At 40.7% G+C, this 25,423-nt stretch overlaps 4 protein-coding genes across 4 annotated transcripts; 3 read left to right on the top strand and 1 right to left on the bottom strand.

Annotated features, from left to right (window-relative positions):
- Positions 1–2,912: 2,912 nt before the first annotated feature.
- Positions 2,913–5,354, top strand: LOC122023258. The gene is made up of 3 exons (XM_042581325.1): positions 2,913–3,146; positions 4,285–5,261; positions 5,330–5,354. Exons 1-3 carry the CDS (start codon positions 2,913–2,915, stop codon positions 5,352–5,354), a joined length of 1,236 nt encoding a protein of 411 aa, XP_042437259.1.
- Positions 5,355–13,008: 7,654 nt separating this feature from the next.
- LOC122023914 (60S ribosomal protein L18a-like protein) lies at positions 13,009–17,668 on the top strand. Its single transcript, XM_042582338.1, has 4 exons — positions 13,009–13,301; positions 16,197–16,272; positions 16,738–16,852; positions 17,426–17,668. The coding sequence occupies exons 1-4, from the start codon at positions 13,109–13,111 to the stop codon at positions 17,483–17,485; spliced, it is 444 nt and encodes a 147-aa protein (XP_042438272.1). The 5' UTR covers positions 13,009–13,108; the 3' UTR covers positions 17,486–17,668.
- Positions 17,669–18,596: 928 nt separating this feature from the next.
- Positions 18,597–19,851, top strand: LOC122023509 (rac-like GTP-binding protein 7). The gene is made up of 6 exons (XM_042581636.1): positions 18,597–18,901; positions 18,963–19,050; positions 19,126–19,235; positions 19,313–19,376; positions 19,456–19,586; positions 19,674–19,851. Exons 1-6 carry the CDS (start codon positions 18,803–18,805, stop codon positions 19,770–19,772), a joined length of 591 nt encoding a protein of 196 aa, XP_042437570.1. The 5' UTR covers positions 18,597–18,802; the 3' UTR covers positions 19,773–19,851.
- A 65-nt stretch (positions 19,852–19,916) lies between these two features.
- LOC122023508 (receptor-like protein kinase HSL1) lies at positions 19,917–23,794 on the bottom strand. The gene is made up of 2 exons (XM_042581635.1): positions 20,976–23,794; positions 19,917–20,557 (listed from the first exon to the last, which is right to left on the bottom strand). The coding sequence occupies exons 1-2, from the start codon at positions 23,569–23,571 to the stop codon at positions 20,166–20,168; spliced, it is 2,988 nt and encodes a 995-aa protein (XP_042437569.1). The 5' UTR covers positions 23,572–23,794; the 3' UTR covers positions 19,917–20,165.
- Between the last annotated feature and the right edge of the window lie 1,629 nt (positions 23,795–25,423).

Raw genomic sequence — 25,423 nt, 5'->3', positions numbered from 1 at the left:
AAATGGAGTTGTTGAAGTGTGCCCAAAATTGGAGCATAGTTTGATGTGTGTCCAAAGATGGGTTGATGTGTTTTATTAGTAGGGGGTTGATGTGTGCCAATAGGGGGAGAATGAAAGGACTTGTGAATGGGAGTAAGTTAGGCTTTCATTACCTAGAGGGAGTTTGCCCTTTTAGGGGGAGAATGAAGAGTCTAACTTATGTGTTCATTACCTAGTGGCATGAAGAATGAGGCTATGGGATTAGCTTAACTTACATGTGGTATTGTAAGTGTTATTGTGGTATTGTCAAACATCAAAAAGGGGGAGATTGTTGGTGCAATATCCCTCAGGTCAAGGTTGACCTGGTTAACCAAGTTGAGTCTTAGTTTGGGTTTAGATGTTTGACAATAAGATATTGATTGAAGAAGAGTCAAATAGGTCAAGGGAGTGACCGGATACTTGACTGGGAAGTCCTAGTGAGTGAAGCTAGGCAGAAGGAAATCCTGGTGAGTGAAGCCAGGTGAAAATCCTGGTGAGTGAAGCCAGGTGAAAGTCCTAGTGAGTGAAGCTAGGCAGATGGAAAACCCTAGTGAGTGAAACTAGGTGAAAGTCCTGGTGAGTGAAGCCAGGCAAGGGAAAATTCAGATATGGATCAAGGATGATCGGACATCTGGTGTTGGAAAGTCCAAGTAGGTCAAAGGATTGACTGGATACTTGGCATGAGGAAATCCAGATGGGTCAAGGTTGACCAGACATCTGGTGGAAGTCCAAGTAGGTCAAGGGAGTGACCGGATACTTGGCACGACGAGAAAAGTCCAAGTGGGTCAAAGGGATTGACCGGACACTTGGTGGGGAGTCCTGGCAGGTCAAGGGAGTGACCAGATGCCAGGCATAATGTTCCAACAGGTCAAGGTTGACCGGATGTTGGTAAGGGAGGTTTGGGACTTGGTTTTGGGCAAAAACCAAGTTCTGGATCGATCAGTGGATCGATTCAGGCTGTGGATCGATCCGTGCATCGATCCAGACCTTACCCAGCGAACAGAGAGCTTCTGGATCGATCAGTGAATCGATCCAGAGGTCCCAATCGATCAGTGGATCGATTGGGACACGGCTGCTTCGCGCGATAAGCGCTGGATCGATCCGTGGATCGATCCAGGCATTTTTCCAGAGCACAGAGGCGCTCTGGATCGATCCATGGATCGATCCAAAGCCTCCCCGATCGATTGGGAACATTCGAATCGATCGGGATCCGACCGTTGCGTCGGGTTTATAGCCGCAGGCGGACGTTGTCTTCGGCATCGCTTCTCCGATTCACTCCAGATCTTTCGCCAACTCCTCCACAGCGCTCTCAAAGATCAGATCGCCAGTTCTTAAATGATCTTGGAAGCTTTCCAAGTCAAGAGGCGGATCAAAGGCAAGAAGAGAAGCTAGGGTTAGGGTTTTCTGTACTCATTGTAAGCTTTGCGCTTGTATTTTGTTTCCCTTTCCTTTCTTCTTGTACTGAGAGTCTTGTAGGGCTTCTCCGCCCTCGGTAGTTACCGAAAAGGAGTGTTTTCATAGTGGAGGGTGCGTGCGTGGTGTGGATCCTTGGACTAGTCACCTCTTGTGAGGTGGATACCAAGTAAACCAACCGTGTTAGCGTTGTGTGATTGTTTCTTTGTATTTCCGCTGCACATCTTTGAAGAAACAAGCACCGCCGAGCACTGAGCGAACGCGACGAGCTATTCACCCCCCCTCTAGCTACTTTTGGTCCTAACAAGTCCAAGCGCCCGGACCAGAAAAAGTTTATCACTTCGCCAACTATCACGATATGTTGCGACGTGGATAAAGTTTTATCCACGCCCAGGCGTCTTTCCAAGCGCCTCGATCAGGGCTATAAATACAGCCTTGATCCCAATAGCTAAATAGAACATTTGTAAATGATCTACTTTCAGTTTAGCTCTATAATTGAGTGTTTTAACTGCTGTAAGAGACTTCTCCGCCTGAAGGAGAGTTATAGTGAACTTTCAACATCTTGGATTAGCAATCCCCTGATTGCAAACTAAGTAAAGAATCTGCCTCTTCTTTTTGTTTGTTAATTAGTTTCTTTTTATACAAGTGTGTTTATTAATCAAGCTATAAGTCGAGGAAGGTGTTTATTTTTTTTTTGTACACGACAATTCACCTTCTCTTATCGGCCTCCAAGGAACCAACAAACTAGTGTCCTTACCAGTCGACTGGTGGCGAGAAAATAATTTGGTGTTTTCCTCCCAACTCTATTTAATAGAGTTTGGGGGTGCTTGGGCATGATTGACAAAATTAATGGTGGTTAATCCTAATTAGAGTCTATAAGTTCTCAAGTGATCTAGTGTGGTCTTGTACGAGTTATGGTGAGGTTTCTCCACCCACAAGGAGCTACGCGAGCTAGCCGAAAGTTCTCTGGGGAATCATCCACCGACGGATTAGGATTGTTCATATTACAAATAGTCGTGGAGTAGGAACTCTATCTCCGAACTACGTTAAATCAACGTGTTACGTTTGCTTTTTCTTGTTAGTATTTATTTTTGTATTCCGCTGTGCATACTAACTATTGTAGAAAGTGACGATTTGGGTGAGAAACTATTCACCCCTCTAGTGGACGTCAAGATCCCAACAAGTGGTATCAAAGCGAGACCACTCTTCGTTGGACTAATTGCCAAAGGAGTAACCGATAAAGGTAGAAGATGGAGTCAGAGGGAGCTCTTGGATGGGATACCCGAATCTCACCTCCATATGACCGAGAAGACTTCGGCTATTGGAGGTCGCTCTTGGAGACCTGGTTCTAAATGAATTGGGACCATTGGATGGCGTTGGAGGATCTATTTGAAGCTTCTACGGACAAGAAGGGGAAACACCTCCATCCTTGGTATTGGACCAAGGAGCAAAGGGAGCAATAGAAGACGGATAAGGGGATAATGAAAATTCTATTGAATTTATTACCTCCTAATGTTTTGTTGAGTGTAGGTAATTACAACAATTATGAGAATGCAGGTGATCTTTGGAAAAAGGTCATTGCATTCCATGAAGATTCTACAAAACTCCAAGGAGTGGAGGAGCCCAAGGAGAAGAGCTCATTGGTTCAAGAGGAAAATGACCAATCGGATGTTGGCACGTGCTCAACATCCGAGGAGGAGAAGGAATATGAGGAGGTATCATTCACATATTCAAGGGAGAAAGAAGTGAAACCATCCAAATCTTCAAGTGAAGAGGAAGAAGAGCAATCCAAGGAAGAGGAGATCTTGGAAGCTCAACCAGTGTTGTCAAAATCGTACCGTTCAGGCCGGCACAGTCGAAACGGTGCGAAATGACCCTTTGAATGAAACAACATGATTAAGATATCGTACCAGGATTTGTATCGCTGGGTTTCGGCTGATTCCGGCCGAAATATCTGAAACACCGATTTCAGATGAAATTTCGGAATCAAACCGGCATATGCACTCAAAAAGCAGGGAGAGAGAGAAAACTGAAAAGCAAATCAAATTTTAAAGGCTTGTTGAGCAAGACACCCTTCGAATTATGTTTTCCATATTTGCATATCTGCCTCGATCTTGGAAACCGTATTCTAGCCCATAATGCATCTCTCTGATCTTACCATCTGCTTCCTCCACTTAACTTAAGACTTAAGAGACAGTGAGAGAGAGAAAAGTTGATCAACTTCAAAGACAGGGAGAAGATCAAAGACGGAAGACAAAGATGTTCACGAGCTCAAAAATCGCAAGAAGATAGACAAGCTCAAAAATCACAGGTATGAGAATTTCATTGCTTCGATTGTGTTGGTAATTAAATGTTTGTTCGAAATTAGAAATAAAATCATGTTTTAGTAATTCATTGTTTGTTCGGCTTTGTGTGAAATTGAAATTAGGATACCGTAGCTTTGTGTTTGTTTGGTTGATGAAATTTTAGTTGGATGCTCTCAAATCGTGAACCTAAAATTCCAGTTGATGTTCTCTATTTTGGTTGATTATCAAGGTATCAATAATTCAATGTTACCATAGCTTTGTTTTTGTTTCCAAGATCAAGTAAATCTAATAAAATTTCAGACAATGCATATGGTTTTTGTGACTACCAATCTTACTTATTTTTTATTTTTGTTCTGCAATTTTGATTTTAGGTATTTATTATAGGCTTGTAATGATAATATACAACAATAGATGATTGTATTAATTAAGCATTGCAATTTTAGTGGAATGACATTGCAATTTTAATCTTGCATGTATTTGATGAACGCAAATATTACTTGAATGACATTGTAATTTTTAACCTTGTATATATATTTGATGAATGCAGATATGGTTGATGCTTCAAATAGTAGTTCTTTATCCATATTCTATTCCTGCAAGATTGAGTGATCCAGCATGGAAATATGGGATAGCAGTGGAAGGACACTGTAGTACTATCATTTGTGTCATTTGCAACAAAACAATCAGAGGAGGAGGTATTACACGCCTCAAATATCATCTAGCTGGAATAGAAGGAAATGTTGAAGCTTATACGAAAGTTTCTGATGATGTGAAGTGGCAAATGAAGCAACTAATTAATAGCTTGAATAAAAAACAAGAGCAAAGGAAGCGATTGAGAAATGAAATTGGAGGTTCTAGTAGTGCATCTGTCAATGATCGGGAAGAACTTGTAATGGATATTCCTTCTTCTACTCTTGGAGGAAGTTCTAACCTAAATGCAAGATGTAGCAGTCAAAGTGGATCAAAAGCAAAGCCTCAAAGCTTTTTTCCTCCTAGAACAACACAAGGGGCACAACCTATGATTAGAAGTGCACTTGCCACAAAAGAATCAGTTCATAATGCAACCATGGCTATGGCAAGATGGTGGTATCATGCTAATATTTCATTCAATGCAGCAAAATCAAATTGTTATCAACCAATGGTGGATGCTATCACTTCAATTGGCCCTGGGTTTAAAGCACCATCTTATCATGATTTGAGGTGCAATCTTTTGAGGGAGGTGGTTCATGATGTCAATGTTTATCTCTTAGGGATTAAGAAAGAATGGGAGGTTTATGGATGCTCCATTATGGCTGATGGGTGGACAAATCAAAGGCAAGAGCCAATTATAAACTTCTTAATGTATTGTCCAAAAGGTACCATGTTTCTAAAATCTATTAACACATCAGGCCTTAGGAAGGACAAAGATACTTTACTTAAGATCTTTGATCAAGTTGTTCATGAGGTGGGGGTAGAAAATGTGGTTCAGTTCATTACTGATAATGATGCAAGTTACAAAGCTGCTGGGAAAGCATTACAACAAAGGTATGAGACTTTCTTTTGGTCACATTGTGCTGCACATTGTATTGATTTGATGTTGGAGAATATTTCAGATGCAAGATATTTTCATTTAATTGATGAGACCATTAAGAAAGCAAGAAAAATTACAAAGTTTATATATAATCATGCGTGGGTTCTATCTTTGATGAGAAAGGGTTTCACTAATGGTAGAGATTTATGTCGTCCTGGTATTACAAGATTTGCAACTCACTTTTTGAGTCTTCAATGTTTGATTAAATACAAGAAAGAACTTCGCCAAATGTTCACTTGTGATAAATGGGTGGGATCAAACTATGCTAAAGGTAGTGTTGGGAAAGAAATAACTACAATTATTTTACAAGACAAAGAGTTTTGGGTGCAATGTCAGCATATAATTAAGGTCACCGAACCTTTGGTGTGAGTTCTTCGATTGGTGGACAGTGAAGAAAAACCAGCAATGGGATATCTGTTTGAGGCAATGGAAAAAGCTAAAGAAGCAATTAAAGTAAGGTTGAGGAATAAGATTACACAATATGGCCCTTACATTAGGGTGATTGATGCAAGATGGGATAAACAACTTCATAGTCCATTGCATGCAGCTGGTTGCTTTCTTAATCCTGCAATTTATTTCAATCCATCATTCACAAAACAAAAAGAGGTTGCTCGAGGATTGCTTGCAACAATTACTAGGCTTGTTCCTGATGATGATGTTCAAGATAAAATTAGTGCACAACTTGAAGAGTACAAGGCCTCAACTGGTGACTTTGGCTTGTCTATAGCTATTCGTCAACGTGAGAAGTTAAATCCAGGTATAATAGCAATATTTCATTTATTATGTTAGTCTTACATAACTATATAGATTGTACATGTTTCATGAACTACTTTAAATTGAATTTATGTTTTATACTTTTATTAGTTGCATGGTGGGCTCAATTTGGTAATGATGCTTCGGAGCTTCAAAAGTTTGCTATTTGAGTTCTTAGTCAATGTTGTAGTGCCACTGGATACGAAAGAAATTGGAGCGTTTTGAGTTCATTCATTCTAAGAAACGAAATAGACTTGAGCATAAAAGGCTAAATGACTTGGTATTTGTTCATTATAATCTCAAGTTCGAGAAAGGTGAAATGATATTCTCACTTTTTATTTGTCAATTTATATTTAAAATTGGTTTATTTAGTATGCCAATGTTTTAACTATAGGAATTTAAGCAAGACAAAGAGCTCTTTAGATCCAATTAGTCTTGATAATATTGACTTGTTGGAAGATTGGATAAGTGAAGAACCCAGCCTTCTTGATGGAGAAGATTTGAGTTGGGAGATGGTTGATGCACCATTTGCTTCATTGAGCTTGGATGATGATGAAGAAGCTCCTAATTTTAATGATGAAGGTGATAATGAAGGAGATGATGATATTGCGCACCTATACAAGATTTTGATCCTTCCATTTATGTATTTGATGATGATTAGTAGCTTATTTGTCTACATATTGAACTTTTAACAATTAGTAGCTTTTATAAATGCTTAGATAATATTACTACTATGTGGAATGCATGAACAACATAAACATTATTGTGTGAAATGTATGAACAATATAAGTAGCGTTGTTAAATATTATTATCAATGGGATGTATGAAAAATATGTGTATTTTGTGTGTATGGATCATAATTATGGATATTTTAGTTATAACGGTGCACTCCGAAATGGTGCACCGAAACAAGCCGGTACCGAAATATATCGTTTCAGTAAGAAAAATGAAACGGTGCACGAAACGGTTTTGACAACATTGAGCTCAACCCTTCACCTCAACTATCAAGAAGAACACAAAAGACCATATCAAGTGCTTTAAGTGCGAGAAGATTGGATACTACAAAAGTAGGTGTCCTTCGCTTAAGAAGGTAAAGGAGGTAAACTCTAAATCCGGTAAAGTTTTTTTAAAGACTAATGTGGGTTATAGGGATGGTGCCAAGGAGAAGAGGCACATTCGAGGTTTCACGTGTGGTGAGTATGGCCACTACCACACTAAGTGCCCAAGAAGAGGAGAGCTCAAGAAATTGGCGCATTTAAAGAATTGGGAGAAGAAGAGGAGCTCATGTCAAGGGAGAGCTTCAAAGGTAAAAGGGAAGGTAATCCCTAACTTAAAGTTTAATCCAAGCTCTAATTCTTATATGTTTGTTAGAAATAATGCAGATTATTTATCCAAGTATAATCATGGATTTAGGTACAATAATAGGAGTAGGGTTAACATGGTAGATAACCCTAGAAAATCATGTACTAAGGTTAGACCTAATAAAACCCAAACCACTTTACCTAAGGGAAGAAAAGTGGGTGAAAACCTAAGCATTAATCCCAAGAAAGGGAGGCATATGCCTAGGAAAGTGGGTAGGTCTAAGGATGTCCAAGGTGGACAAGATGACTCTAGGGTGAGAAACCTAGAGTTGGAAAATCAAGCCTTGAATGTAAGGCCTGAAGATATAGAGAAAGTCCTAGATAGATTTATTATTGGACCTAGAGGACTTGACATGTGTTTGGATGATCAAAAATCCAAAAATGTCAAATTAAGTTCCTCCAAGACCAAAAGGAGATCAAGTGCTAGGATGACATATGACATTAGTAAGGGAGGAGTGACCAAGGGCAAAGGAGTGTCATCCAAAGCCCATGAAAAGAAATATGCTAAGATAGCATATGATTATGGCAAGGATGAGGTATATATCCAAGGTTAAGGACAAGGAGAAATTAACCAAGGACAAGATGTCTAAGGTTAAGAAAGTCAAGTTTATAGGCCAAGTGTCACCTGATGTATACCAAAATGACCTAACCATAGTGGTTGAGTTACCTAGAGAGGTGACTAAGGTTAAGAGCTTTAGGGGAAGTTCAAAGAGTCTTTGGGACCTATGGTAAATGGATCAAGCGGACCATGCTTGGGACTCAAGATGGGTCATGAAATGTGCCAAAGGGGTTAGAGATGGATTTGAGTCTCTAATCTAGTTGGTTGGTACAATTGGATTAAGTTTTATGCATGAAAATATGAATTGAGTTCATATTGCATGAAAATTAGTTTTTGATGCATAGATGTCATATAAACTAATGCTAGGGATATATTATGATTTAGTATGGGCAAATACATCAAGATAAAGTTAAAACTAGGACTTTAGGTCAAGGTTCAATTGAACCATTTGTTGGTGCGGTTAGCACTAACGGTCTAACCCAGGTTTTGATGAATGACAAAATAGGTTAAGTTAGTTTTACTGTTGATCTAACACTTTGATCGAGTGTGCATGACAAGCCCAGACAGGTTGACGGGCTGACTGGATGTCTGGCATGAAGCCCAGCTAGGTCGACGGGCTGAGCAGATAGCTGGCACGAAGTCCAAACAGGTCGACGGGCTGACCAGACGTTTAGCACGAAGTCCAGCTAGGTCGACAGGCTGACCGGATAGCTGGCACGAAGTCTAAACGGGTTGACGGGCTGATCGGACGTTTGGCACGAAGTCTAGCTAGGTCGACGGACTGACCGGATAGCTGGCGAGAAGTCCAGACGGGTCGAAGGACTGACCGGCGCGTCTGGCAGGTAAATAAAGGTAAGTCACTGGAGGGGAGTGACTGTGAGGACGTGTTCCCGGGAAGGAAATTTAAACGCCGATCCGACTTAGAACCATTTCAGAACTCTAAGTCGAGATCGTGACTAGATTCCGGTCTCGGAAAGACGGAATCTAAGTCATACTCTTTCTATTGAATTATAAACTGTGCTAATAATATGTTTTATAGGATATATGAGTGTTTCGGGCTAACATTTTTCTTGCAGGAAGGAGTCTGCTGAAAAACATGGTCCGAGCGCCCGAGAGGTACCCAAGCGCCCGGAGGCGAACTTTTATCCCCAACGTCACTGAGGCACGTGGAGCTCAGTGGTTGGCTCGGCTACGTCACCACCAGGGCACCCTGAAGGTTCCAGGCGGCCCGAATCTCCTATATAAGGAGGGTCAAGGCTGAAGCTCAAAACACAACTCACGATCTGATCTTCAATGCTCCTGCGGCGCTGCCAAAAGCTCACCGACAAGTTTTATTTCTTCTTGTCTTAGTTTTCATAATTGTCGGTATTTTCTTTACTAATAATTCCTGTAATTTCATTGTAACTCCGATTTTGAATTATTAGTAATTGCCCACCGAAAGCACCCTTGTGTGCGGGCCTCGGAGTAGGAGTCGACACAGGCTCCGAACCAAGTAAAAAACTTGTGTTAGTCTTGCTCTTCCTTTCCTTACTCTTTTTCCGCTGCATAACTCTTTACGAAGATTTTTTGTTTTCGATATTCACCCCCCTCTATCGATTCTTTACGATCCAACACCATTTAGTTAGTTTTAGATTTTGTATCAATTTTGGGATATGTGATAAATATATTTTTGTATATATTTTTCCAAATATACATTGGTAAAATAGACTTCTCCATAAAATTTAGGAAATTTTGGAGGTCTGTGAAATTTTTGGTATATTTTTGAAGTTAGGTCAGAAATGTTATTTTTGACTAAAATAGTGTATCAGTCAACTGATACAATTACTAGTCGACTGGTAACACTGTTCATGAGCACAGAATGTCTCTGTAAGCTCATTTTAAAGAAGGTGGTCGATTGGGGTTAATGACAGTCGATTAATACAATCTGAAAATGTATTTTAGTAATAGGAAATGACTAAAAGGATGGTGAATATGTATGTAATCTTATGAGAGATTAATACATATGTTTATGGTCATTAGAGGTTAAAGAGTCTAATAATTGAGATATTGTTGGAGCTTTTTTTGATGTATGAAAAAGGTGGAGAAATGTTGGGTTTAAGTGGGAAACCTATACACCCTTGAAAGAAAACTTAGCTCAAGGGGGAGCTTAGGTGAAGAGCGAGCAATTGCTCACTTGTTGGCAAAGGGGGAGAAGTTTAACTTTACGAAAAATCCTAGCTCAAGGGAGAGCTTATGTGAAGGGGGAGTTAGGGTTAGGTTTGATGACTTATGCATGAGTATATATGCATATTTATTTGCATTGTTATTTCATTTATGTTTCCCTAACTTAAATAGGTTGCCAAACATAAAAAAAAAAAAAGGGAGATTGTTGGAGTAATATAAGTGCCCTGTGTTTTGATATTTGGGCAAAGTTTAAGTTAGATTTATTATTGTATTTGAAATGTATTGTGAGTGTGCAGAATACAGGTACAACAAGGAAAGTCCAAGTGTGATCTTGGCGAAGGAGAAAAGTCCAAGAGGAGTCTTGGCGGTATAAGTCCAAGTATGTAGTCTTGTCAATGTAAGTCCAAGTATGACTTGGCAATGGTTGAAGTTCCAGAGGTAAGGAGCCTCTTGGCAAAGGAAGACCCGACAATAAGGACAAGGCCAAATAAAGCTCCAGAAGGCAAGGCGTGAAGGATGGGAAGACATCCGAGGGTTGTGAGGCTAATGGATGAAGCTAGAAGACTAGGTCTAGGTTGGTCGGGTGAGAACAAGTGCTGAGTGAATGTATTCAGGGGTTAAATCCTAAAGTTAGGGTTTGACCAGTTGACTGGGGCAGGTCACAGAATGTTTCTGTGTCCGATGGTTGCGAAAATAGTCATTTGGTATTATAGCAGCCAATACTTATTGTAGCAGTCGACTGATATAATGTAGCAGTCGACTGATACAATGTAGTAGTCGACTGATACACTGTAGTAGTCGACTGATACACTGTAGCAGTCGACTGGTACACTGTAGCAGTCGATTAATATCGAGTTGTTGGCCTATAAAGGTCAAATTCCACTTAGGACCAGTCGATTGGTGTCTTTACCAATTGACTGGTGATGGAAAAATAGCTTGGTGTTTTCCTCCTAAGCTCTATTTAATAGAGTTCGGAGTGCTTGAGCATGGTTGACAAAACTAGTGGTGGTTAACCCTAATTAGAGTTTATAAGTGCTCAAGCGATCTAGTGTGGTCTTGTGCGAGTTGTTGTGAGGTTTTTCCATCCATAAGGAACTACGCGAGATAGCCAGAAGTTCTCCAAAAAATTATCCACTGATGTATTGAGATCGTCTACTTTATGGACAGTCATGGAGTAGGAGCTCTATCTCCAAACCACGTTAAATCAACGTATTAGGTTTATTTTCTCTGATGATTGGGTGAGAAGCTATTCACCCCCCCCCCCCTTTAGCGGACATCAAGGTCCCAACATCTTTTCCTGAAATTGGCTTGAATCCTTAAATTCACCTGAGCATTATGTTTTTCTTGAAATAATCCTGAATCTTGAATCCACGCGAGCGTTATTTTTTTTCCTGAAATAATTCTGAATTCCAAGTTGAGTCTCCAAGGAAGCAGGTTGTCAAGGAGACGAGGCACCAAGGAGATGAGGGCGCCTAGGAGATGAGAGCACCTCGAAGCCGAGGCATTCAGGAGACGAGACGTTAAGAAGTCAAGGACGTTAAGGAGATGGGGTGTCAAGGAGGGCGCCAAATAGACGAGGGTGCCTAAGGGATGAGGGCACCTTAGAGTCGAGGGGACAAGGAGACAGGGCACCAAGGAGTTGAGGGCACTAAGGAGACGAGGGCACATTGGAGTTGGGTCGCCGTAGAATCAGGGTGCCAAGAAACAAGGCATCAAAGAGACGAGTGTAGGAGATGAGGAGCCAAGGATGCCCCGAAATCGAGATCGATTCAACTTTTTCTCTAGCCACTTTAGTTAAACTACTAATCTCTTTTATCCATATGATACTCTTATATTACTTACCGATCAATATCAATATCACCTTTCAATTGACATTAGTAAACACAATGTTTCTTTAAATAAAATGAATTTCAAATATTCATGACCTACATAATATTATAGATCTTTGGTTTATTATAGAATTCAGTAGGATATTCTATTAGAAATATTTTTGTTATTAATTTAGCTCGTATTCTCAAAAAAAAAAATAGTTCTCTATAAATTAACAATGACAAAAAGTATTTTATTTTTTTTTCAAAAAATAAATACTGTATATCTAATTTAGCCGATTGTTCCTAATTCAATCCCATAAAAAAAATTTATTGACTACTAAAATAAATTAAGAAGTACTTACAGTAGGTGGCTCATCAGTCAGTGTTCTTAGATTAATTGTTCATTAAAAGATTTTCTATTAATTCATTGAGACTCATAATTATGAAAAAATGACACGTCACATCATATTTTATATATATATATATATATAATTTTGATACGTTGGACCTCCTATGTACATTTGTTATTTTTTAAAAAAAAATATATTTACTAATATAATCTAACTCTTAAATTATAGAGATAAATACTTATTAAAATAATAGAATTTTTTTTAAAAAAATAAATAAATATTATTCAAAATATATTTTTTAATTTCTTAAGCCCATTTTTAGTTAATTTTTTTCTAGGGCTTTTGAAATATCTTCCACCGAGGTAAACAGAGTGTTACAAATTTGGACCTCTTGAATTCCTGAGAATTTATGTGATAAAACAAAAAAGAAAGTATTTGGGCGCCACGCTTCTGCCCAATCATATACGGGTTATCGAATTGTGCTAATAGAAGTCCACTGGTTCTGAACTAATTTTCACTCGCTGAAATTTCGTGGGCATGATGTTGAACTCGCTTTGGATACCCAATGGATCACCTCCATCTAGTCGCTCCGTCCCACAATACAGATCTAAATCAAATCCAATAGCTGTTCGGGTAAAAGTCCTGGTTGGTACGCAGAGAAAACAGCAAGGAGCCGATCGTTCAACATCTTAATTAATTTAGATCGGGAGGAAGATGACAGATGGGGTAGAATAGGCAGCAGCCGAAGGGAAGAGGGCAAGAGCAAATCGGAGAAAGAGAGAGAGAGAGGCGAGAAAGAGGACGATGAGCGAGGAGGAAGGTAGGAGCAAGGGGCAGTATGGCACCTTCCAGGGCGCCCCCGATTACGCCCAGCCGGCGATCGGCTTCCCCCAGCCTGTGCCACCGCCTGGCCTCACAACTTCCCGCCATGCCCATCCGCCGCCGCCCCAGAATCCTGGGCCTCCTTATTACGTCCAAGTCTATCAAGCCGTCCCGGGTATGGCAACCTCCTCAAATGTTTTTCTAGTCTCGCGTCAGTATTTCTGGATCGTAATTGTTCGATCTCCGCGCTGATCCATCGGGAAATTCTAATTTTTGATCTTGTGAAACAAATTGGTTTTTTGATGGATTATCAATATCTTACGAATGGACCTAATGATGGAAATAGGATAAAAAAAACTGTTTTTCATTTTCCTTTTAACCTGATTGCTGATGGTGACATTGATCCTGGAGAGCATCAGCATGTGTTGAGCGACTTAAACAGTGTTTCTGCTGCATCGAATTCGATTGGGTGGATTTGATGGGGCTTATTGTAATTGTAATGATATCTACGAAAGGAGGGGGGAAAAAAGCTTGACTTTCCTTTCGTCTTTCGTCCTTTTATACCTATTTCTACAAGATGCAGCTACCCTTTTTGGGTAATTTTCTTCATGCCGAATGTCCTAATTATTGTGACTTCTCTATTTGTTGGATAGTACTGCTGATATTAACTGCGATCTTATTTCTGGAATTAGCTTATCAATATAAACGAACTGTCTAGGATCACTTCCTGCAAGATGCGGTTCCTAACACCAGGGATTTCTGCGCCTCCTTTAGCTTCAAAATCTGCCAATAAAGGCGATACTTCTTACATCTAATGCACTTTGTTGGTTGTGAATTTTTAAACTGTCATGCGATCCATCTCCCTTACTGGATTAGATGGTGATATTAGTCTGCCTGCATGTAGATTGCCACTGCCACACGACCTTGCATGAAGTTAGGAGATGCATAATTCTTGCAGTTCTAGTATCAATATGTCAAAATTGCGTTTTAACTGGTTGCAATTTTAAAAGATCACTTATAGTAGAAATTGTAAGTTAAACAATACACTAGGTATTAATGAATCATGTAATAATTATCTTTGATCTAGTCATCTATAACCTCCATGAACTATACATTTCTCTAGGTGTCACTGTAGATATAACACTTCTGTAATGTAGATATAAGTTTAACGCTTAAAATTTATCTTCCTCATTCTCTTAAAGATCTTGTTTCCTGTTTAGTCAATACTAGTTATCTATCTAACCATTACCATTAGAATCAAAAATTGGTACTAGAGTCATCTCATGGCAATCCACTTTAACATCTTGAAGCCCTTATCATAGCTGTCATATACCTGTTGAAGAAACTGAAAACCTTAGTTATCAAACTCAGTTGATTTAGATACAGATTTCTCAAGTTGGATCTGGATAGGCAATAATTGATGCTAGCTGATTTCTCTTCTATATGCTTAAGGGTCACTGAAAAGTGGGAATAACATCCTAAAATCACTGAGATATGGCAAAATTCAAGAGGAAGAAAATAAGAATGCTAGTTGCTTCGATTGAGACCATTGGCTATCACTATACTTTTTTGGCCTTCAGTGAACTTGAAGAAGCAGTGTACAGCTGTCACTGGAGCCTTTGGCAGATAGACCTCATTTGCTTGTGGTTTGGTATGAGAAGAAGAGATCTGCTTCCAAGCCTTCCATATAGAAGGAGATCATGCTTCACCTCTAGCAGAGGAATAGAAGATTTGCATCGTCTCCAATTCTAGAATGAGCTTATGGTTAACTTTGGTTTAAGAAGGAGGAACTCATCCAAATGAAAGTTGACTTGAGGAGTTCGTAATAATCAAACTCAACCTTGGGTAATAATCTAATTTTATTGTCAACTGCAGCTAATTAAGATAACCGCTGATTAAAATTTGTGTATGAGATTAAGGAAAACATTATTAGGTAATGCTATTAATTAAATTATTTACTTAGTTAATGTTGAAAACAGCCATGTGTGACACTACCTAACTAAAAAACAATCAAATTTTAAATACAAACTATATACTAATTATTTTTAATTATACAAACATGATATATAATCTATATAATCTTATGTTATTATATTTTATATTCATAACTTTCTGTATTACTATTATATTACATATTTATAACTAATATAAATAAATAAATATTTATATAAACTGGTCATAAATGGGTCAACCTCTATATTTTAGCTCAAAGTTGCACCTGCAAAATGGCAGGTCAGGCCGTGCTGTACAAGTTGGTCATGTCATCTTTTACCACATAGTCCATGCTCAATAGGTCTCCCATATACCTTAAAATCTGTTGGATGAAGAAGGTGAAAGACACAAGTGGGGTACGAGCTAGTGGTGAAGCTCTTCATCAGTCATGGTGGTACAATGAATCCACCTTTTCTTGATGCCTTTCTCCTTGACTAATCACCTCTTGAATTGATCCTGTAATTCGATGGTGTTGGCCTTAACAATAGGATGAGTTTTCTACCTTGATTATCAAAACTTGTTGGCAATGAAATCTTATTCTAGATTTGCTGCATCTCACCTTCAAGATGCAGATCTGAAACAAGAAATAAGAGTAAACTTTGATTGAAAGAGAAGCATAACATCAATCCTTAGTTCCTCATCATCTTACCAAATCAAGCCTCAAATCAAGAAATTTTAAATTATACCTAATTTAATTTCTATATTACAAAAAAGGTATAATGCAATCTGAATGCTTGCAGTAAATTTCATTGCATTGGCAATTTATGTTTATACTTTTCGTCTATTCTTCAGACAACAATGGCTGATTAAATAGTGCAAGGGTTGAAACTCATGATGATTACATTAAAATGTGAAATAGTTTGTCCTCAATTGAACTGTGCTATGACTTTTGTAGGTACATTGTGTGTTTCCTTTTTTTGAAAACTGCATGTTCTCTGAATTGAACACTTTCACATTGCTAATCTTAACTTTGATATTCTGTACAAAGTTTGCTCTGATTAAGCTTTACCTGCTTCATGCCATTTGATCTTGTTATGAACTTGAGCGAATACTTGTTAACTTACTGATTATCTTCAAGGTTATGCACCTGTTGAAGGAAGACCAGTAAGACTGCCACGTCTCGCCTGCTGCGGTTTAGGCATCGGTTGGCTTCTGTATGTGAATTTTCTTCGAGTTTGCTTATCAATCTTGCTTTGACTTTGCTTAAGTATGTACATGGATATATCTGTTTCTGTTATTGTAATTCAGTTCAGTGGATCAGAAACCAGTTATGTCTAATTGATCCTTAGCCCTTTTAGTACTAATTTGTGCACACCCTGTTTGATTAATGAACCAAAAATGTGTAGCCCAAACTGACGTCTATTGAAATTATATTAATAATATAAATTTATAAATGGCATACAGGCACACAAGAATATAGATTTGTCCAGCATGTGTCTCATAGTGCATGAATGACAAAAAATGATACTGATGTGCATGTAAACAAGATATCTAAGAACCAGTATAGTTCAAGTGTATATACATGCTATGGATTTATCTTCCTATTTTTTTTTTTCAAGTTATATATTTGTTTAATCTAAACATTCCTGAATTCTAATCAAAACTCATCTTTCTGGAAGGTTTATACTTGGTTTTTTCCTAGCTGCCATCCCGTGGTATGTTGGAGCTTTCATTATGCTGTGTGTCAGAGTAGACTATAGAGAGAAACCAGGCTTGGTTGCTTGCACGATTGCAGTAAGTCAAATATGCTAAAATGATCTTTTGAATGCTGTTTTTCCATTGTTTTTTGTTTTTTGCATTTACTATATATATATATATATATTTTTCATTTTATTATGCCAATAATTTTCCCTTTGTGCTTGGCAACTATAATCACAACTATATTAATGTAATCATTACCCCAAAAAAAATTTATCAGTATTTCTTTGGTGAATTTGAAAATAATTTTTTTTATATGAAGATTTAAAGATTCTAGTAGATGGGTTATTTTTTTTCCCAGTCAATCCAAGATCATGTCTTGATCGATATCAACAAACATGAAATTAAAGGAAAGCTCAGACATGGGTTCATCTTTGAACCACAATGTGTCAAGGGAATGCCAATGGATTAGACAATGATGGCTTTAAGTTCACTATTAGTTTTAATCATGTTCAATTTGCACGCCAAGTGATCCGACTGTAGATAGATCACACCTAGTTACCGTTCTATATGTTGGACGACCACTTGAACTTTCAGGAGTAAATTGGTCTCTTCATTTTGCGGCTTCCATAGATATTTTCACTTGTGAACTCACCTTTTATATGGCAGGCTGTTCTCGCTGCAATTGCTGTTATTATTGGCGCGACAAAGGGAGCTGATGTTTGGTGATCACTAAATAGTGTGGTGTGCGTGTGCATCAATATTCCAGATCATATATATGTATAAACTGTCCAAAATATGACTTGTGTGCCTTCGAAACACCCCAAAAGTGCTATTTATCATGCTTCCAGAATGATTCTTGACATTGCCTCTTGTACTGAGTTCTTATTAGTATGATACTACTTGTGTGAACCCTCTCGGCATTCTCCCACAAGGTCTATAAGCTATTATTGATGTCGTGTTGTTGGATGCATCGAAACTATGTGCATAATAGTTGTCAGATGTGCATCATATGTTCGTCTTAGAGTCGAAGGAGTGGAGTCCATGAATTTGTGCTAATATAGAGACACCTCCTCATGTTATGCATAAAGGAGCCTGGATTAGTTCAAGTGTATTAACTCAAGTGAATTCCATCAGACTTCAAACTACTTCAGTTGCATTGCATCCAATTTGAGCAAACTCAATCACACCTCAATTTTGATTGAACTCAACTTGTCTTAGTCTGGTCAGATTCCCAAGCTCCCCTATCTCCAAAAGGGCATCCGTTAAGAAGCAGTAGAACGAAAATGCATGCGACTTCACGCAAGCAACCATTCAGAGAGTTGCAATTGAAATGCAAACCATCGTACCAGTAAACCTGAGCATTTAACTACCAACAAGCCTACCTTAGAAGAAAAATCACCAGAGTCCTTCAGGAAAGCATTGTCACAAGATACTTTTCCTACCTTTTGCCAAACTCACACTCATTCACCTAAACCCACCAAGAATTGCTTCACTACTTTTCCTCATTTCTTCCCCAAGTTTCTCTCTGGCACTAACTCTGCTGAGTGGCAGAACCTTGATGGGCATGCAATCATGGTGATGTTTGTATCATAATTAGCCCAGGCAAAAAAAGGAGGGGAAGCCTTAAGCTACACCTCCCTTACTCCTCACTTAACCAACCAACAAACCCTCCCCACCGAGCCTCCTGGGCAGCAGCTGATGATCCTCAGTGGCACTCTTGCACTCAAAGCAAGGCAAAGCAAAAGAAAAGAAAAAGATGCGAGATATGGTGCAGCAGGCCATCATTATCTTGCCTTTCAAAGTTCAAATGGACGACCGGTCCCTTCAAAATTAATCTGAGTAAATTAAATATCTGATACCAACTAAAAAATTATCCACGACCACCGGCGGCCTACATCCCCCGTTCAAAATTCAAACGCAATCCCCACCAACATCTCTCTCTCTCTCTCATTTTCACTGGTGATTAAGCCCTGCGACATGCGTATAAATGTGTAGTTTCAGCAGCATTACAACTCGGAGGCAGTGGAGCAAACGATAGCCACGATGAGCGCCGCGAGGTTCATCAAGTGTGTGACCGTCGGCGACGGAGCCGTGGGGAAGACGTGCATGCTCATCTCCTACACCAGCAATACTTTTCCGACGGTAACGCCCACCCTCTTTGTTCTGAAACTTTTTTCCGGCTGATCAAGCGCCTGCTGAACAGGATTACGTGCCGACGGTGTTCGACAATTTCAGCGCCAATGTGATCGTAGACGGGAGCACGGTCAACCTCGGGCTTTGGGACACAGCAGGTGAGAGCTATCATGCAAAACAATCTCTCGAATGAAAGAAGCAACATGATTCATCGACTCCGTGCCTACTTTCAGGGCAAGAGGACTACAACAGGCTCAGACCCCTGAGTTACAGAGGAGCCGATGTGTTTCTGCTGGCATTTTCTCTCATCAGTAAAGCAAGCTACGAGAACATTTACAAGAAGGTTAAACTCCTTTTATTTTATTTTATTTTGGATTAGTTGTTTCTGATGATGGTGTTTTCCTTGTTGATGATCGCCAGTGGGTTCCAGAGCTGAGGCACTATGCTCCGACTGTGCCAATTGTTCTTGTGGGAACAAAACTCGGTAAGGTAGATTGAGAAATAAGAAAAGATCTACCAGTTCATGGATCCTCTCTTTACCTGCATAATCAAATTTGGTGCAGATTTACGCGAAGACAAGCAATATTTCCTTGATCATCCTGGAGCAACTCCGATCACTACTGCACAGGGAGAAGAGTTGAAGAAGATGATCGGCGCAGCTGTCTACATCGAGTGCAGTTCTAAAACTCAGCAGGTTCAGCAGCATCATAAACCATGAATTTCTAAATGCTTGCAACATTATTCATATATTTTTCTCTTTTCCATTTCTTCTCCTTTTTAGAATGTGAAGGCCGTCTTCGATGCTGCGATAAAAGTAGTTCTTTGCCCGCCTAAGCTGAAGAAGAAGAGCCGAAAGCAGAGAAAATGCTTGATCTTGTGAACTCATTGAATAGCAAAATGTATGTGTGTATCACTGATATTTGTGAATTTCTTTCTCAAGATATGAAGTCTTGGCTATATTCACAGTTCTGTCAAATTGAATAGAGTGCATCAGCAAATCTTGCAGGAATGTATTAGACATCCATGATCCAAACATAGAATCTAGAATTTATTAAGGTTAATGCTTTTTGTTACATTTTAGCAGCAGAAATGGATATCAGAGGAAGAAGCATGTATCCACAAAGATGCCCTTGTGCAGTTTCTTTTTCCCTAATTTGTTAAACAAACGAAACGAAAAAAGGAAAGGAAAAAAAAAGCCGAGGACCACAAGTAGATTTCGTTTACGATCAATCGCTCTTGCCTCCTGAAATAAGAGCTCCTGCACACTGCCTGCTTAAGCGTTACTTCCAAATTCAATGGGATCTTTCAAGTAACAGTGAGATGATTTGCTGCCATTCTTTCTGATTTTGGGCTTGTTCTTTGCATTAACTTCCTGCAACATCTTCACAACCTTTCTCATCGAGGGACGGTTAATTGGGAGTGAACTAGTACAAAGAAGGCCAATGCTGAGGACCTTGCTGATCCCCTCCCTGTGACATGAATCAAGATTGGGATCGATAACATACTCGATCCCCTTCTGGCTGACAGTGCTGGATACCCACTTCACCAAGTCCTTTTCTCCAAACTCAGGATCAATAGGGGGTTTGCCGGTCACTAGTTCAAGAATAACCACGCCGAAACTATATATGTCACTCGTCTCGTTAACCCGAAGAGTGTAAGCATACTCTGCAAGACAATTGAAACATTGGAAGATAAGTCAATTGTGACACCAAGCAAGTATGCAAGTTTTCACAAACCAAGTCAATGAATCATGAGATGTCAAACTACGCAGTAAAATTTTATGAGAAACCCTAAGATTGAAAAACAAAAATGACTCAGTCATGATTTCTGAAGAGGAAAATGTCAAAATTTTCAGGAATAACAATTTGACAAAACATCATCTTGTTGCCAATAAATTTCTTATGACTAACTATAATGCCAGCATATTTAGTAAGAAAACCATCTAAGAAGCTTTTCAGTGGGGGAAAAAAATAGTCATGGAACACATGATTCAACAATCAAACTGTTAAGTCAACTTCAGATATGGAAAAGTATCAAGATTATGTATATAAAGAGAATCCCATCTAATTAAAGAATATCAAACCTGGTGCAATGTATCCACATGAACCAGCAACTCTAGACATGGATTTTGGTTCCTTCTCCATCATCTCCATGACTTTGGCAACCCCAAAATCTGCAACTTTTGCACCATATTCTCCATCCAAAAGGATGTTGTTAGATTTCACATCTCTATGCACAATTGGGGGCATGCAGTCATGGTGGAGATAAGCAAGCCCTTCTGCCGCATCAAGCACAATCTTATACCGCATCGGCCAGTCCAGCATTCCTCCTTTGCTGCTATGCAACAAGTCTCCTAAGCTCCCATTAGGCATGTACTCATAAACCAGAAGCTTGCAGTCCCTGTGGCTGCAACAACACCACAGTTTCACAATGTTCTTATGCCTAATCTTCCCCAACGTGGCAACCTCAGCTTCAAAACCATCATCAATCGGTTGGTTTACATTCTCAAGATCCTTCTTTGAAGAGCCCCACAGCTTCTTCACAGCAGCAATCTCTCCGTTACTGAGAATAACCTTGTAAACCTTCCCTGAACCACCACTGCCAATCACATTATCTTCATCAAGGCAATTCAAGATCTCATACTCACTGAATCCCAATTTGTGGAATGAAGTCAGCGACCACTTGGACTTGTCAAATGCCAGATTCTCCTTCGTGTATTTATGATATCGCCATGAGAACCAAGCAATTCCGATGACAAATATCAATGAAGCAGATATAAAGATGCCGCGGAGCAACCATATGAAGCTATGGCTATACCTTCTTCCATATGAAACAGGGCATAGCCCAGAGGAGGCCTTGCAGAGTCCTGGGTTACCGAGGAAGCTGTTCCTGTCTGCTTCCAGGGCAAAAAGAGGTGGGAGAGGACCAGAGAGGTGATTGTTCGAAAAGTTGAACTCGTTGAGCTTCAAGTTCTGCAATTGGATCGGAATCTCTCCGGTGAGGAGATTTCCGGAGAGGTCAAGGTAGTTGAGCACTGCGAGCTCACCGAATTCTGGCGGTATGCCACCAGTGAAAGCATTGTCAGCGAGGTTCAACTCGCTGAGTTTACTCCACTGGATCCCTCGAGGCAGCTCTCCGGAAATGAGGTTGTGGTGGAGGTCGAGCTTACCCAGCTCGCGCAGGTCAGCAAGAGACGCCGGCAGCGACCCGGATAGCATGTTGTTGGCGGCAGAGAATTCGTACAGCTTCGAAAGAGATACCATTTCTGACGGGATGCTGCCGGCGAACTGGTTATCATCGATGAGGATGTTGGAGAGGTTCGCGCCTTGGGCGATGAGGGGAGATATCCGACCGGAGAAGGAATTACCTCTGAGTTCTAGTAGCCAAAGATGCGGCAAGCCCCAAAATCCGGCGGGAAGCTCACCAGAGAGTCGATTGTTCCTAAGACGGACTCGGGTGAGAGTCCGGCACCGGCTGAGGCCGTCCGGAAGGCTACCGGAGAACATGTTGTCCATCAAGAGCAGCTGCTCTAGCACACCTCGGTGGCAGATGCTGGCGGGGATCTCGCCGGAGAGCGAGTTGTCGGAGAGATCGAGAAGCATCAGGGGCGACCTCTCTCCCAAGTCGGGAGGTAGCGAACCGTTGAGCCGGTTGTCGAAGAGCCGGGCCTCGACCAGGCTCGTGGACCGGGCGATGCCCGAGGGGATTCGGCCGGTGAGCCGGTTGGAGTAGACGTGGGCGCTCTCGAGCCGCGGGCCATCGAAGATGTCGTCCGGAAGTGGCCCGTCGAGCCGGTTCATCGACGCATCGAACCGAACCAGAGATCGGAGATTGCCAAACCCTAGGGGAATGGGGCCGGAGAGCGAGTTGTGGTAGAGCTCGATCTGGACGACGCTGGAGAGGTTGGCGAAAGTCGCGGGGATACCGCCGGAGAGCGCGTTGCTGGAGAGGTCGAGGTCGGTGAGGTTGGAGAGCCGGCCGAGGGAGGGAGGGATTTCGCCTTCGAGGCCGCACCCGGCGAGCCAGAGCACCTCCAGCGACGCGAGATCGCCGAGGGCGGGCGGGATGCGGCCGGCCGAGAAGGGGTTATACGAGAGGTTAAGCTGCCGGAGGGCGGTCAGGTTGCCGAGGAAGGCGGGGATGCCGCCAGTAAGCAGGTTGGCGACGAGGGACAGCGCTCGGATTCGCGGGAACAGCCCGAAAGACAGCGGAATCTCGCCGGAGAAATTGTTTCCGGAGAGGTCGAGGTAGGCGAGCGAAGGAAGCGCCGCGAGGGCGTCGGGGAGGCGGCCGACGAGGACGTTCTGCGAGAGGTCGAGATGCGCGAGGGCGGCGCACGGGGCGAGGGCGGAATCGGAGAGGGAGGAGTTGATGTAGTTGTAGGAGAGGGAGAGGAACGCGAGGTTAGGGAGGCGGCAGAGGGCGGCAGGAAAGGGCCCGACGAGCCCGAGGTTGGCGAGGTCCACGGCGGTGACGGTGTCCCCGGAGCAAGCGACGCCGGTCCAGTGGCAGGGCGTGGCGTCGCCGGCGTCCCAGTTGGACAGCTCATTGGAGGGGTCTTCCAGCCCTGTTTTGGCGTCCAAAAGCAATCCGCCTTCGTGGTTCAAGCTCGAGCAGAAACAGAAGAACTGCAGCCAAACAACAACAACAACAGCAGTGGCACCTCCAAGAACTGCCATAGCCACGAATCAAACCCGGTCAGAAGAAGAAGAAGAAGAAGAAGAAGAGGAGTATATGCTTCATTCGAGGGTTAATCAGTCACTGGAGGACGAGGAGGGGGAAGCAAAGTACGAACGAATAATGCATTGCATGAGGAGGGGCAAGGCATCATGCACGAGCAGTTCATCCTTTGACAAGTGCTTTTAAGGCCATCTCTGGTGAAGCGGACAGTGCTGCGGCTGTGTTAATTCTAGTTTGTTAGGGAAACCCATCGATAAATTTGATTTGGTTAATTTAGAAATTTACAATTTATTCAGTTTTTATAGAAAAATTTAATTGGTTCGGTTAGTTAAAAAAATAATTTATTCAATTTTAATTTAATTGGGTGAGTTGTTAACAGATTATTTATCTCTTATCTAAACCATCCTGCATCGGGTCAATACAAGTGTCCCGCCCCAGGCATGATCCATGGACACCCTTACCAACCCGGTCATCAATCCGTCCAAATCTAGCTGGCGTTCTCCGAATCTTTCTCGTGGTCTTTTGAGTTAGTAGTTTGATTCCTCCGTCTCAGAAGCTGCATGGACAGTCTACCACGCTCAAATGATTGAGCTGCAGATCTGATTAGATGGGACCAAGAAGAAGATTTTCTTTAACAAATCTTACCAAAACTTGGATCATGTGGGGCACATGGATCTGGGTTAGTATGAATTAGGTATCACCAAATGTGTCAGGGCCATAATTTTATTTGTCTGTAAGCTCATTACTGCAATTCTCAGTAGTCACAAGATTAGCATGCACTGCACTGTACACGCCCCCACACCTGCACAATCTCAGAAATATTTTGAATCTTTACACTTTGTCTTTTTTTTTTCCTTCTTACCAGTGAGTCTTCAAAGAGGTCAAAATTATTAAGATAAGGCTTGAGAAATAGGGTTGTTTGGAGTATAACTTGTGATGCGGAGACCATTATTAAGAAAGAATTTGAATGCCATCACCTGAAGCGTGAAACATGAATTGTGATTACATGGCCCTCAGGGCACATTTAAGTTGATTATAATTTATAAAATTAAGTAATTATTGAATGATAATAAAGATTGAAGAGTTATTATGACGCGATGGCTAGTTTAGATTTTTTTTAATTTATTCCCTTTTAAAGGTGTGGGATAACATGGGATTGTCGGGTGATGAATTTCACCTTTTATAGAAATGAATTATGATTATATGGGTAATTATTACAATAAGTCTTAGAGTTAATTTTCAGTAGATGTAAATTATCTCATTTGATGTCTGATCTCTCCATGCAAAGGGTCGCTATTCTAAGACAAAATATCTTGGTTTATTTATTTGCCTATATCTAGTCGAGCGGTTGGTGATACTAGACTGTCTGGGATGAGCGTTATCACCTTTTACTCCAATAAATTGTGACCCCGGGGCTATGGTGCAATGTTAAAAGATGGGATCGGCTCCCTAGACAACAAAAGTTCAAATCTCTTTCATGGCATATTATACCCATGGAGTTTAGAAAAGTTGTGATGTTGGACCGTTCGTTAAGACTCATCTGTGCTTCCCGATTTACTTGGATGATTGATAGAAAATTTTTATGGGGTCGGATAAGTCACTTTAGAATTAATCGAATCGTAATAGTTGGATACCTACATTACCAAAAAAATGAAATATGAATTGCCCCCTCAAGCACGGTGCAACAGAAAGATAGTTGGTGGATTTACAAAGTACCATGGTTCAATATTTAATTGGAATATGCAATAAGGCTATAAATTGACAGAGCGACTATGCAATAGTGTCTTCCAAAACCAATTGACAAGCTAAATCAGTGGATGACTGTGCAAGGCGGCACATAGTGTCTTATAA

Source organism: Zingiber officinale, chromosome 9B (assembly GCF_018446385.1).
Source record: "Zingiber officinale cultivar Zhangliang chromosome 9B, Zo_v1.1, whole genome shotgun sequence".
Lineage (NCBI taxonomy): Eukaryota > Viridiplantae > Streptophyta > Magnoliopsida > Zingiberales > Zingiberaceae > Zingiber > Zingiber officinale.
This window is presented reverse-complemented; position numbering and strand designations above follow the sequence as displayed.